A 22273-nucleotide genomic window follows, 5' to 3' on the forward strand; every position below is an offset into this window, starting at 1 on the left:
ACTTACACCATCTAATTTTAGATTTTCTACCTTGGAGAAAAAGACTGTCTGCATTCACCCTATTTATGCCTCTCATGATTTGATGGTTCTTCGCTGTTGTGGATGAGATAAATAAGAATGGTAGTGTTAAACTATAGCAGGTCCTGACTAGTCACAGTCTATCCAGTCTCTGGGTAACAGGAAAAGTGAAATTATAGTGAGAATAAGAATGAAAGTAGAGTTAACTACTTCCACACAAAATGGACTGTTTGAAAATTTGATAGATCGGCCCCGGGGTAGGGGTTAGGGCTGCACAAGCGGAACCTTCATACAGGAACACGGGGCTCCATCCGGATGGTTGATGGAGCTGGATCGTTAGCGGCCTCCCGGTGTTGGTAGTTAGTGAGGTAACCAGCCACTAGCCGACTAGTGAAGCGGCTGGTTTCTGGTTGGGTACTGGGCGGCGACGACAGGACACGAGAGGATGGCGGCGGCGGGCGGTGTTAGCGAGGAGCGGCCGCGCATGGCCGTGGGAGAGCCAGAGGAAGAAGAGGAGGAGGACGGGAGCGCGCTGCGCGCTGAGTTCGAGGAAGCGGCCGAGCACGTGACCAAGCTCGCACACGTGGTGAACCGAGAAAAGCTGCTCTACCTATACAGCAGGTTCAAACAGGTAAAGCCCACCCTCAAATATACCCCTGTTCCCCCCCCCAAAAAAACACCAGTTCCTCCCAAACCCTCAAACTCCCACAAAAATCCACACCAACACTGGGTCAGGGGTTATCAGGGACCAACACCTTGAGCAGAGAACCCCTCTATCTACGGCAGCTATGTATGGACAGTCATACTCTCACCTACCAGGACAAGTATGCACAGGGGAATGTCACTCCCCAAGGCAGATGTGTACAGAGGACTCTTATCAGAAATAGATGCGAATATGTAGCCTGGACAGATGCAAATAGGGAATACTCCCCCACCCCCAATCACTCCAGTAGAGGCACGCACGCTCCCCACCCCAGAGCAGTTACCACTAACTTCTCAGGACCAATGCCCTGGAGATGTGTGACTGGTGACTGATTTCTTCCTTGTCCCTTTTGCCACTCCCACTGCCAGACAAGTGTGAATTTGGCAAACACAAGGAAATCTGCAGATGCTGGAATTTCAAGCAACACATAAAAGTTGCTGGTGAACACAGCAGGCTAGGCAGCATCTCTAGGAAGAGGCACAGTTGACGTAAACACAGCAGGCTAGGCAGCATCTCTAGGAAGAGGCACAGTTGACGTTTCGGGCCGAGACCCTTCCTCCTGACGTCGACTATACCTCTTCCTAGAGATGCTGCCTGGCCCTGCTGCGTTCACCAGCAACTTTTAAGTGTGAATTTGGATTACCTGTGACCAGAATGGGTGTGAGTGGGGATCAATCCTCGGCCATGACAAATGTGAATAGGGATTACCCCTTGAGAATCCCTACTGATTGGAACATAAACTTCAGGTGGAAACTGAAGTACTAAATAAATGTTTGACACCTTTTAGATTTAAAGTTGATTCATTATAAAATGATCTGTGAAAACAAGTATGTACATAGTTGAAAACAGTCTGCGGTTGTTCAGGCTTAACATATAATTTAAACATTAAATGAACACAAGTGACTTCTTACTTGGAATTTATAGTGAGAATTGAGTAACAAATGTTGCAGTTTAAATTAGTTCATCTGTTTGGCACTGAGTGCATCTGTAAAGATTGGGATAGCACACTGGAAGGGCAATATGTCATGGAAAGTAAGTTCACATTTTTGAACGTGTGCAGAATTCAGAAGTTGACAGTTTTACAGGGTAGTGCTGAGGAGTGCAGATGCATTTGTCACCAACGCAAGGTTTTGATCAGTTAGGTTCAAGTTGCTCTGCATGTTCCTTCTTACACTAAAGTTTCTGCATGCTACTGTGCAATAACTTAAAAAGTGGATTTTTAAGTGCAATATTTTTTGTAGTGGCGTTAATGCATTTAAACACAATTAATAGCTTTATTGCTTGTTAAAAATAAGAGTAGATGGAAATTGGCTCCAAGTACCAAATACAGATATCATCTTCTAACTAATGAGAGTGTTAAAGAGAACTCCACTAATTTAATGAGCCCTTTTTCCCCTTAAAGGTCTTAGGCAGAGCATGCTTACTATTTAATTTGGGAACACAATAGATTGCAGTTAATTGGGACACATTGGGGCCAGAACATTTTGGCCCAATTAAGTGGCTGCTCCAGTTAGCTGAGTCTTCATGAAAGTAGTTAAAAAGGTATTAAAAAAAAGTGAACTATCATTTAACTGAGTAACAAATTATGTATTTAAGTGAAATACACAATAAATTAGAACACCACCAAAACTACTAGGGTACTATAAAACTGTGTTTTAGTTCCTAATCGCAGACATGAGGAAATCTGCAGATGCTGGAAATTAAAGCAACACACACAAAAAATGCTGGTGAACGCAGCAGGCCAGGCAGCATTTATAGGAAGAAGTGCAGTCGACATATCATAGTTTCTAATAGTTACTGACAGAGGAATTCATTCAGTGAACGCTGAGGTGTTCTTCTGTTTGTAAATGAATAAAATCAGCGCAGATACCCAGTACAGTTAGTGGGCTGCTCTCAAACAGTGCTTTTGATGATGCAAGCTCCAATCTTCATTTTAATTGAAATATTCAAGATGATTGTCGATACCTTCAAATTCTTTGTAGTTTTTAGCTTGTTGAAGTAGTGAAATTGTTTCATTTTTATTCCTGGCTATTTCTGGCATCTCTAAGCCTGAATACTTGAAACTACAGTGAGCAATATAGTTTTGAATTCTCTTACTGCTTATTATTTGCCTACTATGAGTGTCAAAAATCACTTTTTTTGAACACAAACACATGTGACACTATTTAAAAACTGTTTGCTCTGTACATGGTATCTAGGAGTCATATGATGTGCAAGCGACTGATTGCTAGTATAGAGAGTGTTCAGCGCTTATCTCCTGCCTCAATTAAGCAGCAATTTGTCCCAAGTAAATGATGGGAATCTTGGATATTTTCCTGATTTGTTTTTGTACTTTAAGAATTATCCCAAATAAGCGATGGATCAATTAACCGGAATCTACTGTATACCTCGCAGCCATCCTAAAATGAAGATTATGGTGACTGCCAGTCCTACTATAAAAAAGTGAAACTATTTTTGTTAATTGCTTAGAGCAGCCTTTCTCAACATTTTTGCCCTGCAGGAATCCTGGAAATAATTTTGAGGTCTCAGGGAGCCCCTGCGTAAAATTATTATATCTACAGCTTACAGTACATTAGTGATCAGAAAGTTGTAGATATAATAATCCAAAACTAATTGTCAATGCTGTTTTGAGTACAGTATGGATTTTTAGACAACCTTTCTTGAAAAACACAGGTCGTTAAGCTTAGCTTACCTTTCTTGAATTTAATCTCTTTCTTTCCCTTTCATAAATTTTAAAAACTCATGAGGCAAGTGTAATAAATTTCTGTTAAATATCTGGCTTAAGCCAAAATGGGATTTAATTTTTCTAAAGATCGGCTTGGTAGATTTAATTTAAATAAAGGTTGTAAATTGATTTTGATTAATACTATTATAACATGAAAATTTATTGACAATGTTGAAAAGTAAAGTTACTAAATACCATAAGCCAAAGCAATATGAATAAAAATATAGCCTAAGACAATTTTATACAAGACTTTGAAAAATCATTGTCTTACTAAGTGACAAGATCAGGTTCAAATATAGGACTAGCATGCACAAATATTCAGTTCTGGGTCAAACTTCAGATAAGCACATGGATTTTACCAGCTGAAATGAGACGATTTCTATCCTTGTTCTTCATGCTTGTTAAACAAGAAAAAGCTTGCTCATAAATATAAGAAATTGAAAACTGCAGCAAAATATTCATTGCTTTTCTATGAATGGCAGGAAACACTTCTTTTGAAGTGGTTCATTTTGGTAGGTCAAATATGATGGCAGAATATAGTACTAATGGCAGTGTGGAGGATCAGAGGGATCTTGGGGTCCGAGTCCATAGGATGCTCAAAGCTGCTGTGCAGGTTGACTGTGGTTAAGAAGGCATGTGGTGTATTGGCTTTCATCAATCGTGGAATTGAATTTAGGAGTCGAGAGGTAATGTTGCAGCTATATAGGACCCTGGTCAGACTCCACTTGGAGTACTGTGCTCAGTTCTGGTCGCCTTACTACAGGAAGGATGTGAAAGCCATAGAAAGGGTGCAGAGGAGATTTACAAGGATGTTGCCTGGATTGGGGAGCATGCCTTATGAGAATAGGTTGAGTGAACTCAGCCTTTTCTCCTTGGAGCGACGGAGGATGAGAGGTGACCTGATGGAGGTATATAAGATGATGAGAGGCATTGATCACGTGGATAGTCAGAGGCTTTTTCCCAGGGCTGAAATGGTTGCCACAAGAGGACACAGGTTTAAGGTGCTGTGGAGTGGGTACAGAGGAGATGTCAGGGGTAAGTTTTTTACGCAGAGAGTGTTGAGTGCGTGGAATGGGCTGCTGGCAACGGTGGTGAAGGCAGATACGATAGGGCCTTTTAAGAGACTTTTGGATAGTTACACGGAGCTTAGAAAAATAGAGGGCTATGGGTAAGCCTAGTAATTTCTAAGGTAGGGACATGTTCGACACAACTTTGTGGGCTGAAGGGCCTGTATTGTGCTGTTCATTTTCTATGTTTCTGTGATTTTACAGAAATCCAGAACCTTTCCAGGGACAGGTCAATAAATCTCATCTTGAGTGCACAATCAGACTGCAGTTCACAAAGTTCTTCTTCTTCTCTCACAGTCAAGTTCTCAGGCTGAGCAAAAGATTCAGAGAAAGTGTCCCTCACCCAGTCATACACATGTTGAAAGGGAGGAAAAATACCGTCAAATTTTGTTCTGCAGTTCTTCCAGGTGGTTTTCAATAAGACTCAAGACTTTTTGATATCCTTCCTCACTGTCAAGCCCAAGCAGCAGTGGAAGCACTTCAAGATTTCCTTTCTCAACATGATTTTTTTAAAGATTCAATTTCTTTTTAAATCCAAGAACCTTGTCACCTGAAGTCAACACATTTTCTCCAGGGCCTTGCAGAGACTTGTTCAACTCGTTCATATGGTGAAAAATGTCTGGTAAGTAGGCTAGTTTCTGCAGCCATTTTTCATCCTCAAAGCACTCAGCAAAACCTGGTCTACTACTTTCTTGAAAGTACTCCTGCAATTCATCTTTCAGCTCAAACGCACTGTTGAGAACTCTTCCTCAGCTAAGCCACTGGATTTCTGTATTAGCAGGAGATTGATGTGCTCTTTGTCCAGGTTTTCACAGTTTTTTAAACATTCTCGAGTGAACTGGTCTTTAATAAAGTTAACCATTTTTGTAGCATCATTCAGAACTTTTTTTCATTTAATCTCCAAGAGTTTTTGATAATTAGCACCTCTCTGAAGAAAGCAGTGTGTTGTGATTTTCCTTTTTTTAACAGGAGAAACAAAACCTCTCATGGAGCCAACCATTGATGGGGCACCACTAGTACCAATGCCAACACAATTCCTCCAAGATCGACCCTTTTTTTTCCCAGATATGAAGTCAAAACATTACATATATCTTGGCCTTTGCTTGCTTTGGCAGCTCTTTGCAACAGAAAACATATTCCTGAATTTCACCATCATTTACAAATCTTGCAAATGCTACAACATAACATTTATTGGTGAAATCTATTGACTTAGCAACCTGGATAGAGAAGCTGTTGTTTCGCACAAAACCTCTTCAACATCATGTGACATGACACCAATATGTCGTTTTACCAATTTGTTTGAGAGTGAAACCTTTACAATTTCTTGTACTGCATCTTGTCCTAGCATTTTACCCACTATAATTTTACATGCTGGCATTATTAGGTACCAACTGTGTGAGTTTTTCTTTTCTGGGTAATAAGTTCTGCTACTAAATAACTTGCTTCCTGAATCTTTTTACTGACTGTGATGTTATTAACAAAAGCTTTATCCTGTTTGTTTTGAGATTCCAATAGCTGTTTAAGATAATCAGCACTTTTATGTGTCATATAGCTTTGATTTATAGTTGCGTGTCTTTTCAATTTTGCTGGAGTTGGCATAATAAATAAGTAAATGAGATAGCAGCAAACGATACAAAAATTTCATAATACAATTCACTTCTAACTTACACAATCCACGTTTTGCAACATTAACGACAATAGTAAAGTGGCAGGCCAGCAGTTGAGTTGCAACATGTAAAAATTCTTTCTTTAGAATGAAATTTTCCTCCAATTTTCTACTACACCGGTAGAGTTTGATCGCTCCCATAAGTCAGTCACTGTAGTGTGAGGGGAAGCTGGGGGAAGTAACTCAGGAGAGAGAGGCTGACATCACAGCCCAAGTTGGGTGAGTCTATTCAATACTTGGAAAATGCACTTCACGCTCCTCATCAGCCTACCGTCCTCCCCTCTGTGCAATACAGCGCTCACCAATTATCCATGGCCTCCCTGTCTCCCAGTCAGAGACTGAGAATAGACTCAATCAACTAAACACAGTCTTACTGTGCACTGCCATACTGGGCTGACAGATTCGATCAACTAAACATGGTCTAACTGTGCACTGCCATACTGGGCTGAGACCTCTAATGAGATTGCTAATGGGACTGCTCGGTCACTGCCCATCGCTGCGAGCATTAGCATCGTGCGCAAAGTTCAAAAAAAGGTCTTTGTATTTTTTAATCACAACCTCTCGGAACTCCCATTGAGAAACCCTGGCTTAGAGGATTTACCATTATATACTGGCCTTGAGTAACTTGAACAATTGATTATTTGATTTTTATTTTGCTGATCTTAGCATCTCATACTTTATAGATCTGAGGCTGAGACCTATGCGTGATTGACTAATTACTAAATGAAGTCTGTTTAATTCAGTACAAAATTAATGTTAAGTATTCAAAACGAACAAAACAAATTTTTTAAGCAGAGCTGTACAGTTTTTCTGCATTAAATCCAGCTGAAGGACAGAAAACAATCAGCGTTAAAGTTTTGCCTTTCCAGATTTGAATTGCATCTTCAAGACATTTGGTTATTACAGATAATGGTTGTGGCATGAATAGCCTGTGCTGATCATTGAATAATATAATGCGAAGGAAAAGTGGCCCATTATGCCTGTGCTAGTTCTTTGAAATATTTATTCATTGGTCTGATTCCCTACCTTTCCTATATCTTTGTAAATTTTCTATTTTCAAATCTTGCACTTTGCCTTTGTATCAGATTCCAAACACAACCCTTTCAGCTAATGCTTTCCAGAACAGAACAACATTTCTCCCTGTAATCCACTAGTTTTTTTGACAATTATTTTAAATCTGTGTTTTCTGCTGCCATCCACCTAATTTTGGAAGTAGTTGTTGCTCATTCTTAAAAAAAACTTTTTTATGTCTGAAATCTGTGATGTCTTTGACTAACATTAGGGTTAACAATTTCAGTTTTTGTAGTCTTTCCATATAATGGAAATACCTCAGTGCTGAAATGAACCAGGTTTTGAAATAACAGCTTAATTCATTAATTACCTATTAACCATGCTATTGCTCTGTTTCTGATTCAAGTCCTTTCAAGTTCGTTGTGGACTAATGTATTCAAATCCTGACATAGTATTTTAAAGCTTCAGTTATGCATGTGGTAAGAAATAGAATTTTAAACTCTTAACTGAGCCATTATTTCAGGGGCATTCCCATGCATGTTTAAACCTGTAAGTTTATTGAGCAAATGCTGCAGAAAACAGAACTTTAAGCCAATCCTGAGTACTGCCCAGCTGAAAAAGAATGTACAAAGTTTAGGCTCTGGTGAGAGGCTCCTAATGGGAAGATGGATTGCCAGCTATGTTCCCTCTAAGCTGTGCGTATATGTATGCACATACAAGTTTTTCAACCAGCGCACAGAGGAAATTAACGTGCGCACAAAAGGTTAGTTACCTAAAATAATGTAGTAATTAGTAATTATATGTATTGAAAATAATTTTTTAGCTAAATGTTTCTGTTAACTAGTTAGTCAGTTTTTCAAATACCACAATGCATGTCACTAATTTATGTCACCTCACCTTTCCTGTTCCAGTTTGTACAGCTGCATCACGGCGGCAGCCCTCTTTGGCAGATAGTGTTCATATCGTAAAGTTTACAAAGATCTGTTTCAAATCCTGTAGATAACTTACTAAGTTTTTATTGAAAAAGATCAGTCAAATGACCCTGTGGCTAAATACTGTCACAAGAAATTGATAAACATCACATATGAAGTGGCTTTGCAGGTTTTAAGTGCTGCCTTTGATGAACTGGCTGCACTGTGCAAGATTCTGCAAAAGAGTGGCCTGACACCGATTGATCCACTTCATTTTGCGCGAGGCAAAATTAACAAGATAAGAAAGCAGTATCTGGGAGACAATGTTTCAGGAGTGACAAGGTTAAAATTGTCCTAAGCCAACAACGTGAAGAAAACGTCACAGTAGATAACAAGTTCGCTGTTGACTTTTATAAATAGTCTTTGTGTTCATTTAGAAGAAAGGTTTCCTGAAGATGAGGTACAAGAATGGTCAGCTTTTGATTTCTGTGCAATTGCAGATTGTGACTTCACATTTGGCGATGAACAAGTTAATGCCTTATGTCTAAAATATCATAATTTTCTAGCTGAAAATACTGTAATAGTTAGACAGTTTCATGATTTCAAGTTTTCCGTGCAAGAAAAAATTAAATCCAAACTGATTTCAAACTTTGCTCAAATGGTGGCATTTGTACTTCAAAATGAACAGTTTTGTGACCTTGCACAGTTGATGGACCTTCGGGGAATCTTTCTTGCATCTATTGCAGACTGTGAGCGAGGTTTTAGCCTAATGAATCAACTCAAAAACAAGCTGAGAAACTGTTGAGGTGAATGTCATTTGGATATGTTAATGAGAATCAAAAGCTATCAATTGGATGGAAGTTCTATTACTCTAGATAGAGTTTACAAAGAATGGAGAAATACCAAAGATAGGAGAGAGGAAAAATAACTAAGTGACTTAAATATGTATGTTGTTGTTATTCTGTGCAGTTTTATGTCAAATATTTTGTAAACCTATATAAACTGTGACGTGTGCATTCAGTGTGCACATACTTTTGTCACAGGAAAAAAATTTGCACAACATAAGATTTTTGTGCACACTGACTACTAAAAATTAGAGGGAACATTGATTGCCTGTACTAAATATAGATAGTCCTCATTTGAACATACATAGCAGTGACGGAATCATACCATAGCAAGGACCCAGCAGCATTAGGAGAGAGGGGAGATATTTGGCAGTGTGGGAAAGGGAATGTGATGTAGGTCCAATTTCTGTGAAGACCTGCTTTTTTAAAAAGAATTATTGAGTTCTTTGCTTTTCTTTGTCACATTCTACTGACTTTTGGTATTGTACTGTGTTACAAGGTGGTAAACTTGGTGTTGCTTTTTTTAAAAATACCATCTTCGAGGAGCTTCCTTCATGAGTTGTGTACTGGTTTTTGCTGAATCTGGCAGTTGGCTAATGTATTGAAATGACATTAATTTCTTTATAAACATGCATCCCAAATGAAAATTACAAAGAAAGCACCTTTTTTACAAGCAGGATATGTTATTCTCTAGTAAAATATTATAATGATAGCATATTAGATATAAATAGGAAATTAATTACAGCAAGAAAAACTAAGGACCATGTGGACTGAGAATGGAGGACACTTTGCTGACATGTGCAAACTGAATAACCTGGTCATCAGAGGCAGCATCTTCCTCCACAAAAGAATATACAAGATCACGTGGGTGTCACCTGACCACATAACAGAGAACCAAACAGACCACATCTATATATTCAAGAAATTCAAGCGATCACTTCAAGGTGTCAGAGTGAGAAGAGGAGCAGTTGTCGCATCTGACTACACCTTTGTGAAGCTCAAACAAAGAAGAATTGGATGGAATCAGCATCAGCAAGGTAGAGATTCAACATTGACCTTGTGCGTAACATGCAATCTCAAGAAATATTTAAATTGGTCCTCGACAACAAGTTCCAAATGCTACAGCAACTGCCTGAGGAAGAGGATCTACACAACAAATGGCAGAAGGTTAAGGGGAGGCTGGTCTTAACATGGCAAGAGGTACTAGCTGGCAAAAAGAACGAACAGGAAGAATGGATCTCAGCTGAAATGATACACAAGATTGAGGTGAGGAGGCAGCAGAAAGCAGTCATGAATATCAGCAGGACTAGAGTGGGAAAGGCGCAAGCACAGGAAGAGAATGTAATGGCTCAGAGGACAGTGAAGAAGAGCAATAAAGCAGACAAGCATAGTTATATAGATGGCCTGGCAGACAAAGCAGGTCAAGCAACGAGGTGAAACAACATGAGGAAGCTGTACGACAACACCTAGAATCGGCAAGTACAGTAATCTTGAGGGCCAATCAAGGACAAGGATGGAAAGGGAAGGGCAGGAACAGAGCAGCAACTGAATAGGTAGGCTGAAAACTTTGAAGATCTGCTGAACAGACCCACATCTCTAAACCCACCTGACATCTCTCCACCTGCCTATTAACTGTGACAAGCCTATCAGAGAGGCAAACAGGAAAGCGATAAAGCTGCAAGAAATGGTAAAGAATCTGGTCCAGATGACATTCCTGGAGAAGCTCTCAGGGCAGATCCAGACACTACGGTAGAGATGTGTCCAACGGGGCCATGGCTTATTCTATGTCAAAAGTCACTTCCGTTGTGATTGGTTAGTTTAGAAACTGCAGTGGCTTTTCCCATTGGTTAACTGCCTGGGTCCAGTTTCCAATATCTTGGTGTATAGGGAGCGTGTGTGGAAGGTTCTTTCTGTCTTCCTTTGTTTAAGGCAAGCAGTGCACATAACCATTGGGAAAGTATGCTGTGCGCATGCTTTTAAATAAGTATGTTTGTTGAATGTTCAGCTTTGTAATGTCTGTAATTTGGGGAACATGAATGTTTGGTTAAATTTTTACTGCTTGTAAATAAAGGATTCATATACTTCTTAGCACTTGCCAGACCCACAAACCTGATTCAACATTACATTTTGGTGCTCTGAGCGAGCAGGGTCTGGCTTTTTGAGCAGAAATGGAGTTCTTTGAAAGGTTATGTGAAAACAGTGACCCTCATATGAGAGATACAGAGTCCCAGGGCGGACAGATAATAGTGAAGGCTTTGGAAGTCTTGCTAACCTACTGGTGGGTTATGGAATGCTGGCTGATTGGACAGACCAGTTACATTTTGCCAAAGTTCAAATGGGACATCACATTGTTTCCATACAAATTGTTGGGTTTTCCCAGGAGAAAGGATAGCCAGTGGGATGCTTTCTGGCTGTTTGCAGCAATTGTAAGACATCAGTATAAAACCATAGCAAGTCTTAAGAATGAATTGGAAAATCTCAATCAGTGCTGTATTATTCTGAGAGAGTCACTATTGATGGCTCAGGGTAGGGCTGCAAAGTTGGAGGATGAGAATATAGAGATAGTTTGGCAGGTATTGTTAGCCAGCAGTGGGAATTGGGGGTTGGTGGGGGATGTGATTGAAATATTTCTTCAGAACAGAGGCAGAATGGAAAGCTCTATCCCAGCATAAATCTGTCTTCACTACTCAGATACAACTGGACATTTTTGTTATTCCATCATGCATTGTTTCTTGTCAAACTCTTAGATCTGAGGTCAACTTTAGTACTCTGGTAATAACCATTATTTTTAAAGAGAGGTTGATTGGCAGTAGTAGGGTTGTTTTGTTAAATACCCTCAGTACTTATCAACAAGCTTCAAAACCTAGGCCTGTGTAGCTCCCTCTGCCACTGGATCCTTGTCTGCCTCAGTGAGAGACCACAGTGTGGATCAGAAATAACATCTCCTCCTCACTGACAACCAAAACTTGTGCACCTCAAGGATGTGTGCTCAGCCCATTGCTGTACTCCCTCTACACTCATGATTGTGTGGGTAGGCACAGCTCAAACACCATCTATAAATTTGCCGAAGACACCATTATTGTCGACAGAATTTTGGATGGTGACGAGGAGGCATTCAGGAGGGAGGTAGATCAGCTGATTGAGTGGAATCACAACTACAACCTTGCAGTCCACATCAGTAAGACCAAGGAATTGACTATGGACTTCAGGAAGAGAATGCCTAGGGAACACATACCAGTCCTCATTCAGGGATCAGCATTGGAAAGGGTGAGCAGTTTCAAATTCCTGGGTGTCAACATCTCTGAAGAACTAATCTGGGCCCAACATATTGATGCAATTACACGGAAGGTACAACAGTGGCTACATTTTATTAGGAGTTTGAGAAATCTTGGTATGTTACCAAAAACATACAAATTTCTACAGATGTACCGTGGAGAGCATTCTAACTGGTGGTTCAGCAACTGGTGTTTGGGGCGGGGGGAATACTGTGCAGGATTGGTAAAAGCTGCAGAAAGTTGCAAACTCAGCCAGCTCCATCTGGGCACTAGCCTCCCCAGCATTGAGGACACCTTCAAAAGGCTGCATCCATCATTAAGGATCCCCGTCAGGCAGGATATGCCCGCTTTTCATTGCTGATCTGAAGGAGGAGGTACAGGGGCCTGAAGTTACACACACATCTTAGGAACAGTACTTCAGTATATTTTTTTTCTTTTCTTGGTCTATTTTTGTGCTGCTTATTTTTTATATATAAAAATGGGATATAAATTTTATATATATATATATATTCTGAGAACCTGGTTGTAGTTTTGTTTCTTTTTAAGGCTTTAACATTAACTGATGAGTCCTGTAATTAATCTGAACACTCACTGTGTCAAAGAAAAGCAGAGGAAGGAATCTATAATCCCACATTGATGAAATTAAATAATGTTTACTTGTTTAATTTCTAGTCATCCAGGGCATTCTACATATACATAAAGAACTGGAGGATGATTAGAGTGAGGGTAGGACTGATATGGGAAGAGCAAGAAAACTTGTGCCTGCAGTCAAAGTAGGTAAGGGAGGTCCTTAATGAATATTTTGCTTTAGTATTCATCAGTGAGAGGGAGTTTGATGAAGGTCAGGTCAAGGTAGAACAGGCTAATGTGCTGGAACCTGTTGAGGTTAAGAAAGAAGATGTGTTGGAACTTTTGAAAAACATTAGGATAGATAAGTCTCTGGAGCTATTAGTGATAATTCTTGTGGCCTCGCTCGCCACAGAAGTAGTAGCAGAAGATTGGAGGATGTCAAATGTTATTCCTTTGTTCAAGAAAGATAATGGTGATAACCCTGGGAATAATATACCAGTGAGTCTTAGCTCAAAGTGGTTGCACAGATTGATAGTGTGGTTAAAAAGGCATATGGTGCGTTTGTCTTCATTAATCAGGGGATGAAGTTCAGGAGTCAGGAGGTAATGCTGCAACTCTATGAAACTCAGGTTAGATCACACTTGGAATTTTGTGTTCAGCTCTGGTCAAAGATGTGGTGGAAGCTTTTGAGAGAGCGCAGAGGAGATTTATCTGAATGCTGCCTAGATTAGAGAGCATGTTTTATGAGGAAAGGTTGAGCAAGTTAGGGCTTTATTCCTTGGAGCGAAGGAGGATGGCTTGATAGAGGTGTACAGAGGCATAGATAGTTGGACACCCAGCACCTTTCCCAGGGTGGCAATAGTTTAAGGTGTTTGGAGGAAAGTACAGTAGGCATGTCAGAGGTAGGCTTTTTACACAGATAGTAAGTCCAAGGAATGCACTGCCAGGGCTGGTGGTAGAAGCAGATATAGTAGGGACATTTAAGAGACTCTCAGATAGGCACATGGCTGAAAGAAAAATTGAGGCCTATATGAGAGCAAAGGGTTAGATTGATTGTAGAGTAGATTAAAAGGGTTGCACAACATTGAGGGTTGATGGGCCTGCACTGTGCTGTACTGTTTACTGTTCTATGTGCTATGTAATTCAGCACAGAAATCTTCATGTAAATCATAGCATCTTAATCTGGTTGAAAATCACTACTGAGAAAAATCAACTGTGCAATTGAAGAAGGCCCCTATAGTTGAATTAACTCATCAATTGTAAGACAACATTTATGGTATGTAAGTTACACCGGCTTTCTCTGCGCTTTCTTGGAGTCTTGATGTCCTTGTCTTTAGCTCTTAGTACTAGTTGTGACCTATCCTAAGTGAAGACTCCCACTGGAACAAAGAAATTGCACCTTTTTATACCATTCAAGGCCCCTTTATTCAGACCAACATGTTTTTCATTATCATCTATTCTCAAGGCTGCAGACTGGAACTCACACTAAGTTCTTTTTTTTCTTTCTTCTTATTAATTTAAAAGGAGCATAAATACAATCAAGAGGAGAATTATCTCAGATATATATATCAGTGACAATACAAACAGATTAAGATAGACATTGTCAAAATCATACATATTGTTAAGCTAGTATAAAATATATAATAAAAAAATGAAAACAGCAATTCTCCTCTTATCAGTTCATGAAGAGGAAAGAAAAAACATTGAGTTTTAAATGGAGAGGAAAAAAAAAACCACTACACTATATAAAAAAAGAAACAAAAAACAAGGGACTGGGCAGTCCATTTTGAGGATATGACCAAAAAAAAAGAAAGAAAGACTTTCTGTTCAAATCTAAAACTTCGGAAAAAAAGATTGAAAGAGTAATAAATCAAATTAAATGAAAATATTGGATAAAAGGTCGCCAGATTTGCTCAAATTTAAAGGATGTATCAAATGTCCGACTTCTTATTTTCTCAACAGGACATAATGGAGGAGAGCCAATAAAAGACCGTAGGTGGATTAGAATCCTTCCACTTCAATAAAATGGCTCTCCTGGCCAGTAAGGTTGAAAAGGTGATCATACGTTGAGCGGAAACAGGAATATTTCTTGCTTCCGATGGGATAATCGCAAAAATTGCCCAAAGCAAATTAGGTTGTAGATCCAGATCCAAGACTTTTGATAGTATTTTAAAAACACCTCTCTACAAGTTATCTAACTTTATACAAGACCAATACATATGAGTTAAAGTGGCCAGCTCAGTATCACATCTGTCACAAATAGGATTGATATTGGAGAAAATACGCGCTAGTTTATTCTTTGACATATGGGCCCGATGACTACCTTGAACTGTATCAAGGAATGACGGGCACAAATAGATGAGCTGTTAACCAAATGAAAAATTTTACTCCATTGATAATCTGAAAATGACTCTTGAAATTCCGATTCCCAAGCGCGTTTAATTTTATCATTAGATATCATTCGTGAGTTCAATAACCGTTTATAGATTATAGCTATCAACCCTTTTTGAAATGGTTTAAACTGAAAGAGAGTGTCTGTCATATTAGGTGGATAAGCAGAAGGGTAATTTGGCAACAAACCATGTAAAAAATTCCTAATTTGTAAATATCTAAAAAAGTGTACATTAGATAAATCATATTTATCCACTAACTGAGAAAAAGACATTAAACAGTCCCCTAAAAACAAATCTGAAAAGGTTATTATTCCCTTGGTTTTCCAAATTTAAAAGGCCTTATCCAAAATTGATGGTTTAAAAAAAATTCAGATGGATATTACAAGAAAGAATAAAATTATTTAACTCAAAAAAATCTACGAAACTGAAACCAAGTTCTTAATGTATGTTTAATAATGGGATTAAAATCTTGTCTACTAATCTTAGAAAACAAAAAGGGAAGAGGAGCTCCCAGACACTCAGTTCATAAAACATTCCTGTGGACTGGTTCCCTTGTAGTTCCTCATCCCTACATTCCAGACCAATACCATTTTGTCTCACAAACTTCCATTTTGGTTACACATTTTAGCAAATACCAAGGAGGAATATAATGTAACTTTTTCTTTACACCAGACCAGTGAAATGAGATTGAATAATTTCATTGCAGATGAAGTGAGTACTTGAGATGCTGAAATCTGAAACAAAAGCAGTAAATGCTAGGAATAGTCAGCCAGTGTGGAGACAGAAACAGAATTGCTATCCCAGGTTAATGACTTTTTTCCCTCATCATGTTTCACCATGTGATAAAGGGTTATTGACATAGAACATTGACTGCTCCTCTTGCTGCATTCTCTTTTAGTTACGAACTATTTCTTGTCTTTTACTTGGAGGATCTAAACAATAAAGACTGTTAAAAGCAGAGGATCAACAATTCTGAATATTTTCTGTAACATAATGTTTATTATATTGGACCTATTGCTATTGTAATTAACAATGGTTTGATCAGTTATCCTTATGTTCTGTTTTCTAGGCCAAATTTGGAAAATGCAATATTCCAAAGCCTGGATTCTTTGACTTTGAGGGCAGACAGAAATGGTAGGTACATAAAATGGAAGCATTTTTGAATAGATCTGTTTTGAAAACAGTGAAAGTATTTTTCAGAGAATAGAGGGATAAAGTAAACTGAATATAGTAGGAAAGAATTCATTCTGAGGTTTGATGAAGCCCTGAAATGAAAACAAAACCATTTATTACTTACTGCTCATTATGTCGCTGATGTTTAGGGCAGCAATGAAGGTCCTCCATCTCTGACTGTATAGAAGGATTCTTTGTTGCTGTTTCTGTAACAATTTTTTTTGACCAAGCTGAACCCCCAAATCTGGAGGATCAGTGGATGCCTCTTATTCTGGCCTCTACCCTTTGACCTGTTCGGCATGGGTGACCCTAACAAGAGCCAAAGCACGAAGTCCTGACTCCAGCCAACATAGCTCACCAGGTCATTAAGGCACATAAGCCTCCAAACCCTACAACGAGGTTGTGGCTGTCTTGGGGGAAAATCATCTCAATGCTTGGCAATTGTCTTTCATTTTGTCCATATATTAGTTCGAGTTTTTAAAATTGTTTTTCTTTTATATGTTAAAAGGTACCTTTTTTTTTACTGCTCAGATTTGAGCACTACTGTTTAAGTGGAATCAGCATGGGCTTCCTATAGTAATTTGAATAGAGGCAATATTAGAAACCTGCCCACTTTGCTTCTGCGGACTGAATTTGGTAATCGGTAATACCTCTACAGAATAGACTCACTGACGAGGCTTGTTTGTCCAGGATGTTGCTGTTGAATTATGGGAGGGGAGATGGTATCAGAACTGTCCCATCAGATATGAGGAGGCAAATGCAGAACGGGAACTGAAGTTTCTGACCAGAAGGTTATCTGATGAGACAAACTGAATCGAAACACTTTGTTTTCTTTTAAGTTTCTCCAATTTAATTAGCTTTTTATTTACCGACAGGGAAGCATGGAAGGAGATGGGTGATATGACTGCACAACAGGCTATGGAGGAATATGTTACAGCTGTAAAGGAATTAGACCCAGAATGGAAGACTAAGGTAATATTACATGGAGAAAAGCAAGATTAAATACAGTGGGTTCTGGCTAATTAGGACACATCAGCACCAGTGCATTTTGGTGCAATTGAAAAGATGAACTACTATTTAACTGACTAATAAATTATGAATTTAAATGAAATACACAACAAATTAGAGCTATCAATATGTCTACAGTACTATAAAGCTGTGTATTAGTTCCTAATAGTTATCGGTGGAGGAATTCCTCTGCCATGTTTTTTTTATTGACTGTATATGAACAAAATCAGTGCAGACACCTATTGCAGATAATGGACTGCCTTCGTATAATGCTTTTGACGATTGCATCCTCCAAATCTTCATTTTCATTGTAGCATTCAAGTTGATTGTCAATACCTTCAAATTCTTTGTAATTCTTAATATGTTAAAATATTGAAATTGATTTATTTTAACTCCTGGCCACTTCTTGCATCTCCAAGTCTGAATGCTTAAAGCCATGGTGAGCAAAACAGTTCTGAGTTGCCTTACAGCTTATTTCTCTGCAACCATCAGTGACAAAAATCAATGCTTTTTGAACACAAACACATGCAACTGACACGATTTCAAAACTGATCGTTCTAAACACAGTGTAATATCTAACAGCACACATCAAAGTTGCTGGTGAACGCAGCAGGCCAAGCAGCATCTGTAGGAAGAGGTGCAGTCGACGTTTCAGGCCGAGACCCTTCGTCAGGACTAAGGGTCTCGGCCTGAAACATCGACTGCACCTCTTCCTACAGATGCTGCTTGGCCTGCTGTGTTCACCAGCAACTTTGATGTGTGTTGCTTGAATTTCCAGCATCTGCAGAATTCCTGTTGTTTGCGTAATATCTAACAACCCTGCACGTGTACATGACTGACATTAGTTAGAAACTTCTCCGCCACAGTCTTCTGTCCCAATTAAGTGGCATAGTCTCCCAAATAAACAAAGGGAATACCAGCAATTTTCTGGATTAGTTTTTGTTGTTTAACAGTTGTCCCAAAAAAAAAGGCTGTCCAGGTTAACCAGTGATCCAGTTAAGCAGAATCCCTTGCATCTTCAAGTTGATGGTTCGGAGGAAACTCCATATTATTATTCATTGCGTTTCTTCATATGGAATTCCCTTTTCTTTGTAATTATTCTACTTTTTAATGTGCATAATTTGATCCCACCCTTCCCTTTGATGCCTCTCAACCTCGTTTTTTGAGGTTTAAAAGGTACTGATGCAATAAGTCTTCAGAATGATGTTTGATAATCTCAGCTGATGTTTTCCATAGTTTACAAATAATCAATTCAATTGGGCAAGTGTAGTGCATTCCTAATTTTATTATCACTATCTGAAAGTAATTTGGACTTTCCTTGTGAAATGAATTATTTTGTTTTCCAGTTATTTGTCTTCAAAGATATTGAAGATGAACCTGTGAAAAGAATAAGCATCTACGCTTAATATCTTATGTAGCACCCATTATGACAAGAAAAAAGCCCATGGCATTTTGGTAAACATTATCAAATACCATTTGATATCCTGAAAGATGCAAATAGTTTGTTTGCTTCTTTAGAGAACATAACAGTTGTACAATGTTTTAGCTAATTTTTTAAGAGTGCTGGCATATCCTATGATGTGGAATGATGACCAGCTTTTCACGTACGTTCCAATTATCTTCCAAGTTTCAGTCACATCAGTTTCTCTACACTGTCAGGTAGTGTATTTCATAACAGCCTACCATGTGAAGGATTTATTCTCATCTCTCCTTTAGTTCCTTTGGAATCATTTTGAATCTCTGAATTCTAAGAAACATCCTATCTGGATGAATAACAGTTTGGTATGGCAACTATTCTGCACATTACTACAAGAGGCTGTGGAGTTGTGGACACAGCTCAGCACCTCATGGAAACTAACCTCCCCTCTATGGATACATCAATAGTTCTTGCTGCCTCAGTAAAGCAGCCAGCACAATCAAAGACACCATGTAACCTGGACATTCTCTCCATTCTTCCATTGGCCAGAAGATCCAAAAGCTTGAGAGCATGTACGTACTGGGCTCAGGAATAGCTTTTACCCTCCTTTTATAAGTTTGACAAGATGGACTTTTGATGTCACAATCCACTTCATTATGCTGTTAAAGCTTATTGTTTACCTGCACTGTAGTTTCTCTGTACTGTTACACATTATTCAGTTCATAGTAAATTTATTATCAAAGTAAATATATGTCACCATATACAGTTCTGAGATTCATTTCCTTGTGGACCTACTCAATAAATCCACAGAATGATAACCACAACATAATCAATGGAAGTTCGACAAAGTTTTAGATGTCATGTCAAGTCTTTGCAAACTCCTAAGGAACTAGAGACACTTCCATGCTTTCTTCGTAATTGCACTTACTTAATTATTCTGCATTGTTCTTCCTCAATACATTGTGTAATGATCTGATTTTTATGTTCAGTATGCAAGACAAGCTTTTCTGCACTCCTAAGTACTTGTGACATTAATAAACCAATTACAATTTTCAAGGGCTAAATATAGTGAAAGTTATAGCATTTTGATAGACTACATAGTTTATTGACTACTGCATGATAATCCTTTAATAATACTTTAGATAATCCTACCCTCTGTATAGTCCCATGCACATTTTGTTAATGAATGCATGCTGTTGTGTTAGTTTTGGTATATTCATTTAATTAAATGAGGCAAGTTACAACCAACAATGAAACAAGTACTCAGTATCATCGACATTAAGATGCTACTGTTTCTTGCTTTTTTTTTGCAGTGGATCCATTTATTTATTACATATATTGTGATTATTATTGTCATTGGAATGATGAATTGTTGAATGATGGAAACAAAGTTTTTTTTTATTGCTTTCAGGAGTATTCTGAGTTTACTTTAAACAACTAACCTCACCATGTGCTTGTTTTTTTTAATTTAAGATTTATCCATTAAGAATAAGTAATGATAAATAAATTTGGTTTACTTTTCCAATAGAGCAAAGTAATGTTCTAGTGTTGAAATGTTCTTTTAACAGATGAGCTTGTACATCTCAGTAAACCACTACTTCCCAGTGTAGTTAAGTTTTGCTGTATCCCCATGCCAAATCTACAAATGTTTTAGCTAAATAGTCAGTGGCAAAACATGTATTATAGTTAAATATACAGTGGTAGCAGATAACCCAAATTGATTTTTGCTGGAAGTGGAATTCAGTATTTTATATTCCATCATTCTAGCTGACATGAATAATCTTACCTCAGAGACTTCATCTTTCATTATAGTCAGGTTAGTACTTCACTAGATTGTACATGTGGCTAATCGTCTCCTCCATGAGGTGTCACTGTTGTATCACATTAGTGAAATTAATGTAGTGTGGGTTCTTCTTGCACCACTTCTCTCCATTTTCTTTTCAGTTGATCCTAATGCATATGACAGTGCAGGAAAGCTTTGGAATCATTTTTACTGTAAGCATCTCAAATGTAGTAAAATTATGATAATCTTAGGACTTTGTTGGTGCTGAACAGTAGATTTTCATGGCTGTTCGTTGTTACTTTTTTAGTGGAAGTGGGATATTGAACCTGGTTGCCTTAGATCATTCTTAAATGATTTAGGATTTTCCTAGAAGACGCAAGAGACTGCAGATGTTGGATTCTGATCACAAAAGCAAATTGCTGGAAGAACTCAGCATATCTAGTAGCATCTGTGGAGGCAAAGGGGTGGTCTTCAACTGAAACATCGACCATCTCTTTACCTCTACCAATGTTGCATGACCCACTGAGTTCTTCCAACAAGCAGTTTATATTTTGCACCTGAAATGCTAGGAGATGATATGTTGCAAGAAGAGAGAAAATAACAACAGTATAGTGAAGCTAGTAGTTCAGCACTTTGGCTGATTTTGAAACAAAAATATAAAGCTTAAACGTGGAAGACTAGTAGGTGGGCATTGTATGTGAATTGTAGGTTTGATTCTAATCTGAAATGTTGGGGTGAAATCTCTGCCTCAAATAGTAGGCAAGCATGTTTAGTTTACTTTTATTTTTGGCAGACGAGTCCAGCATGGAACAATTATTCCAAATATACTTAGCACCTTCATGCCAACCCAGTCCACTAAATAAGTACTCAGCCAGAACAATAAGGGCAGTCCTTAACTGAGATAGACTGGCTGTTTGAGTGATGTTGCAACAACCACCTCATACTCAATATCAGCAAGACCAAGGAAATGATTGTGGACTTCAAGAAGGGGAAGTCAGGAGAACACACACTAGTCCTCTTTGAGAGGTTAGTGGTGGAAAGGGTGAGCATCTTCAAGTTCCTAAGTGTCAGTACCTCAGTAGATAGATCCTGGGCCTAATACTTCATGCAGTCACAAAGAAGGCATGTCAGTGGCTCCTTTTCATGAGGAGTTTGAGGAGATTCAATATGTCAACAAAGGCTCCTACAAATTCCTGTAGATGAATGGTGGAGAATAATCTGATTGCATCATAGGCCGGTATCCAGTGCACAGGATCACAAGAGGTGCAGATGGTTATAAACTTCGCCAGTTCCATCATGGGCACAATTTTCCCCACAACTGATGACACCATTAAGAGGTGGTACCTCTAGAAGGTGGCATCCATCACAAAGGACCCACAAAATCTGGAGTTGCAAGTATTCTCCTTTACCATCAGGGAGCCTAAAGGAACATATTCAACGATTTTGGAACAATTTTTTCCCCTCCACCATCAGATTTCTGGACTGTCCATGAACCAATGAACACTATCTGTTTTTTTCTCTCACTATTCATTTATTTTTGTAACTTATAGATTTATGTCTTTGTGCTGCTGCTGGAAAATAATAAATTTCACATCCTTCCGACCTTCCCCTCTCTGAGGTGGAATGTTTTGTCCAAAGCTACAGTCTTGCCTTTGTCTCCATTCTCCCGCACCTTGGTGAGTTCCGAGCTTTTCTTCTGTTGCCTCTG

General features: G+C 38.6%; 1 protein-coding gene across 6 annotated transcripts in view; it reads left to right on the forward strand.

Moving 5' to 3' along the window:
• The first annotated feature begins 324 nt into the window (after nucleotides 1-324).
• acbd6 (acyl-CoA binding domain containing 6) overlaps nucleotides 325-22273 on the forward strand; it is a 215730-nt gene continuing 193781 nt past the window's right edge. For all 6 annotated transcript variants that reach the window (XM_072274298.1, XM_072274299.1, XM_072274296.1 and 3 more), the window contains exons 1-3: nucleotides 325-649; nucleotides 16254-16318; nucleotides 17233-17329. In XM_072274298.1, coding sequence (XP_072130399.1) covers nucleotides 464-649; nucleotides 16254-16318; nucleotides 17233-17329 — 348 coding nt within the window. In that variant the 5' untranslated portion in view covers nucleotides 325-463. The remainder of the gene's footprint in view (nucleotides 650-16253; nucleotides 16319-17232; nucleotides 17330-22273) is intronic.

This window comes from Mobula birostris, chromosome 12 (genome assembly GCF_030028105.1).
Source record: "Mobula birostris isolate sMobBir1 chromosome 12, sMobBir1.hap1, whole genome shotgun sequence".
Taxonomy (NCBI): Eukaryota; Metazoa; Chordata; class Chondrichthyes; order Myliobatiformes; family Myliobatidae; genus Mobula; species Mobula birostris.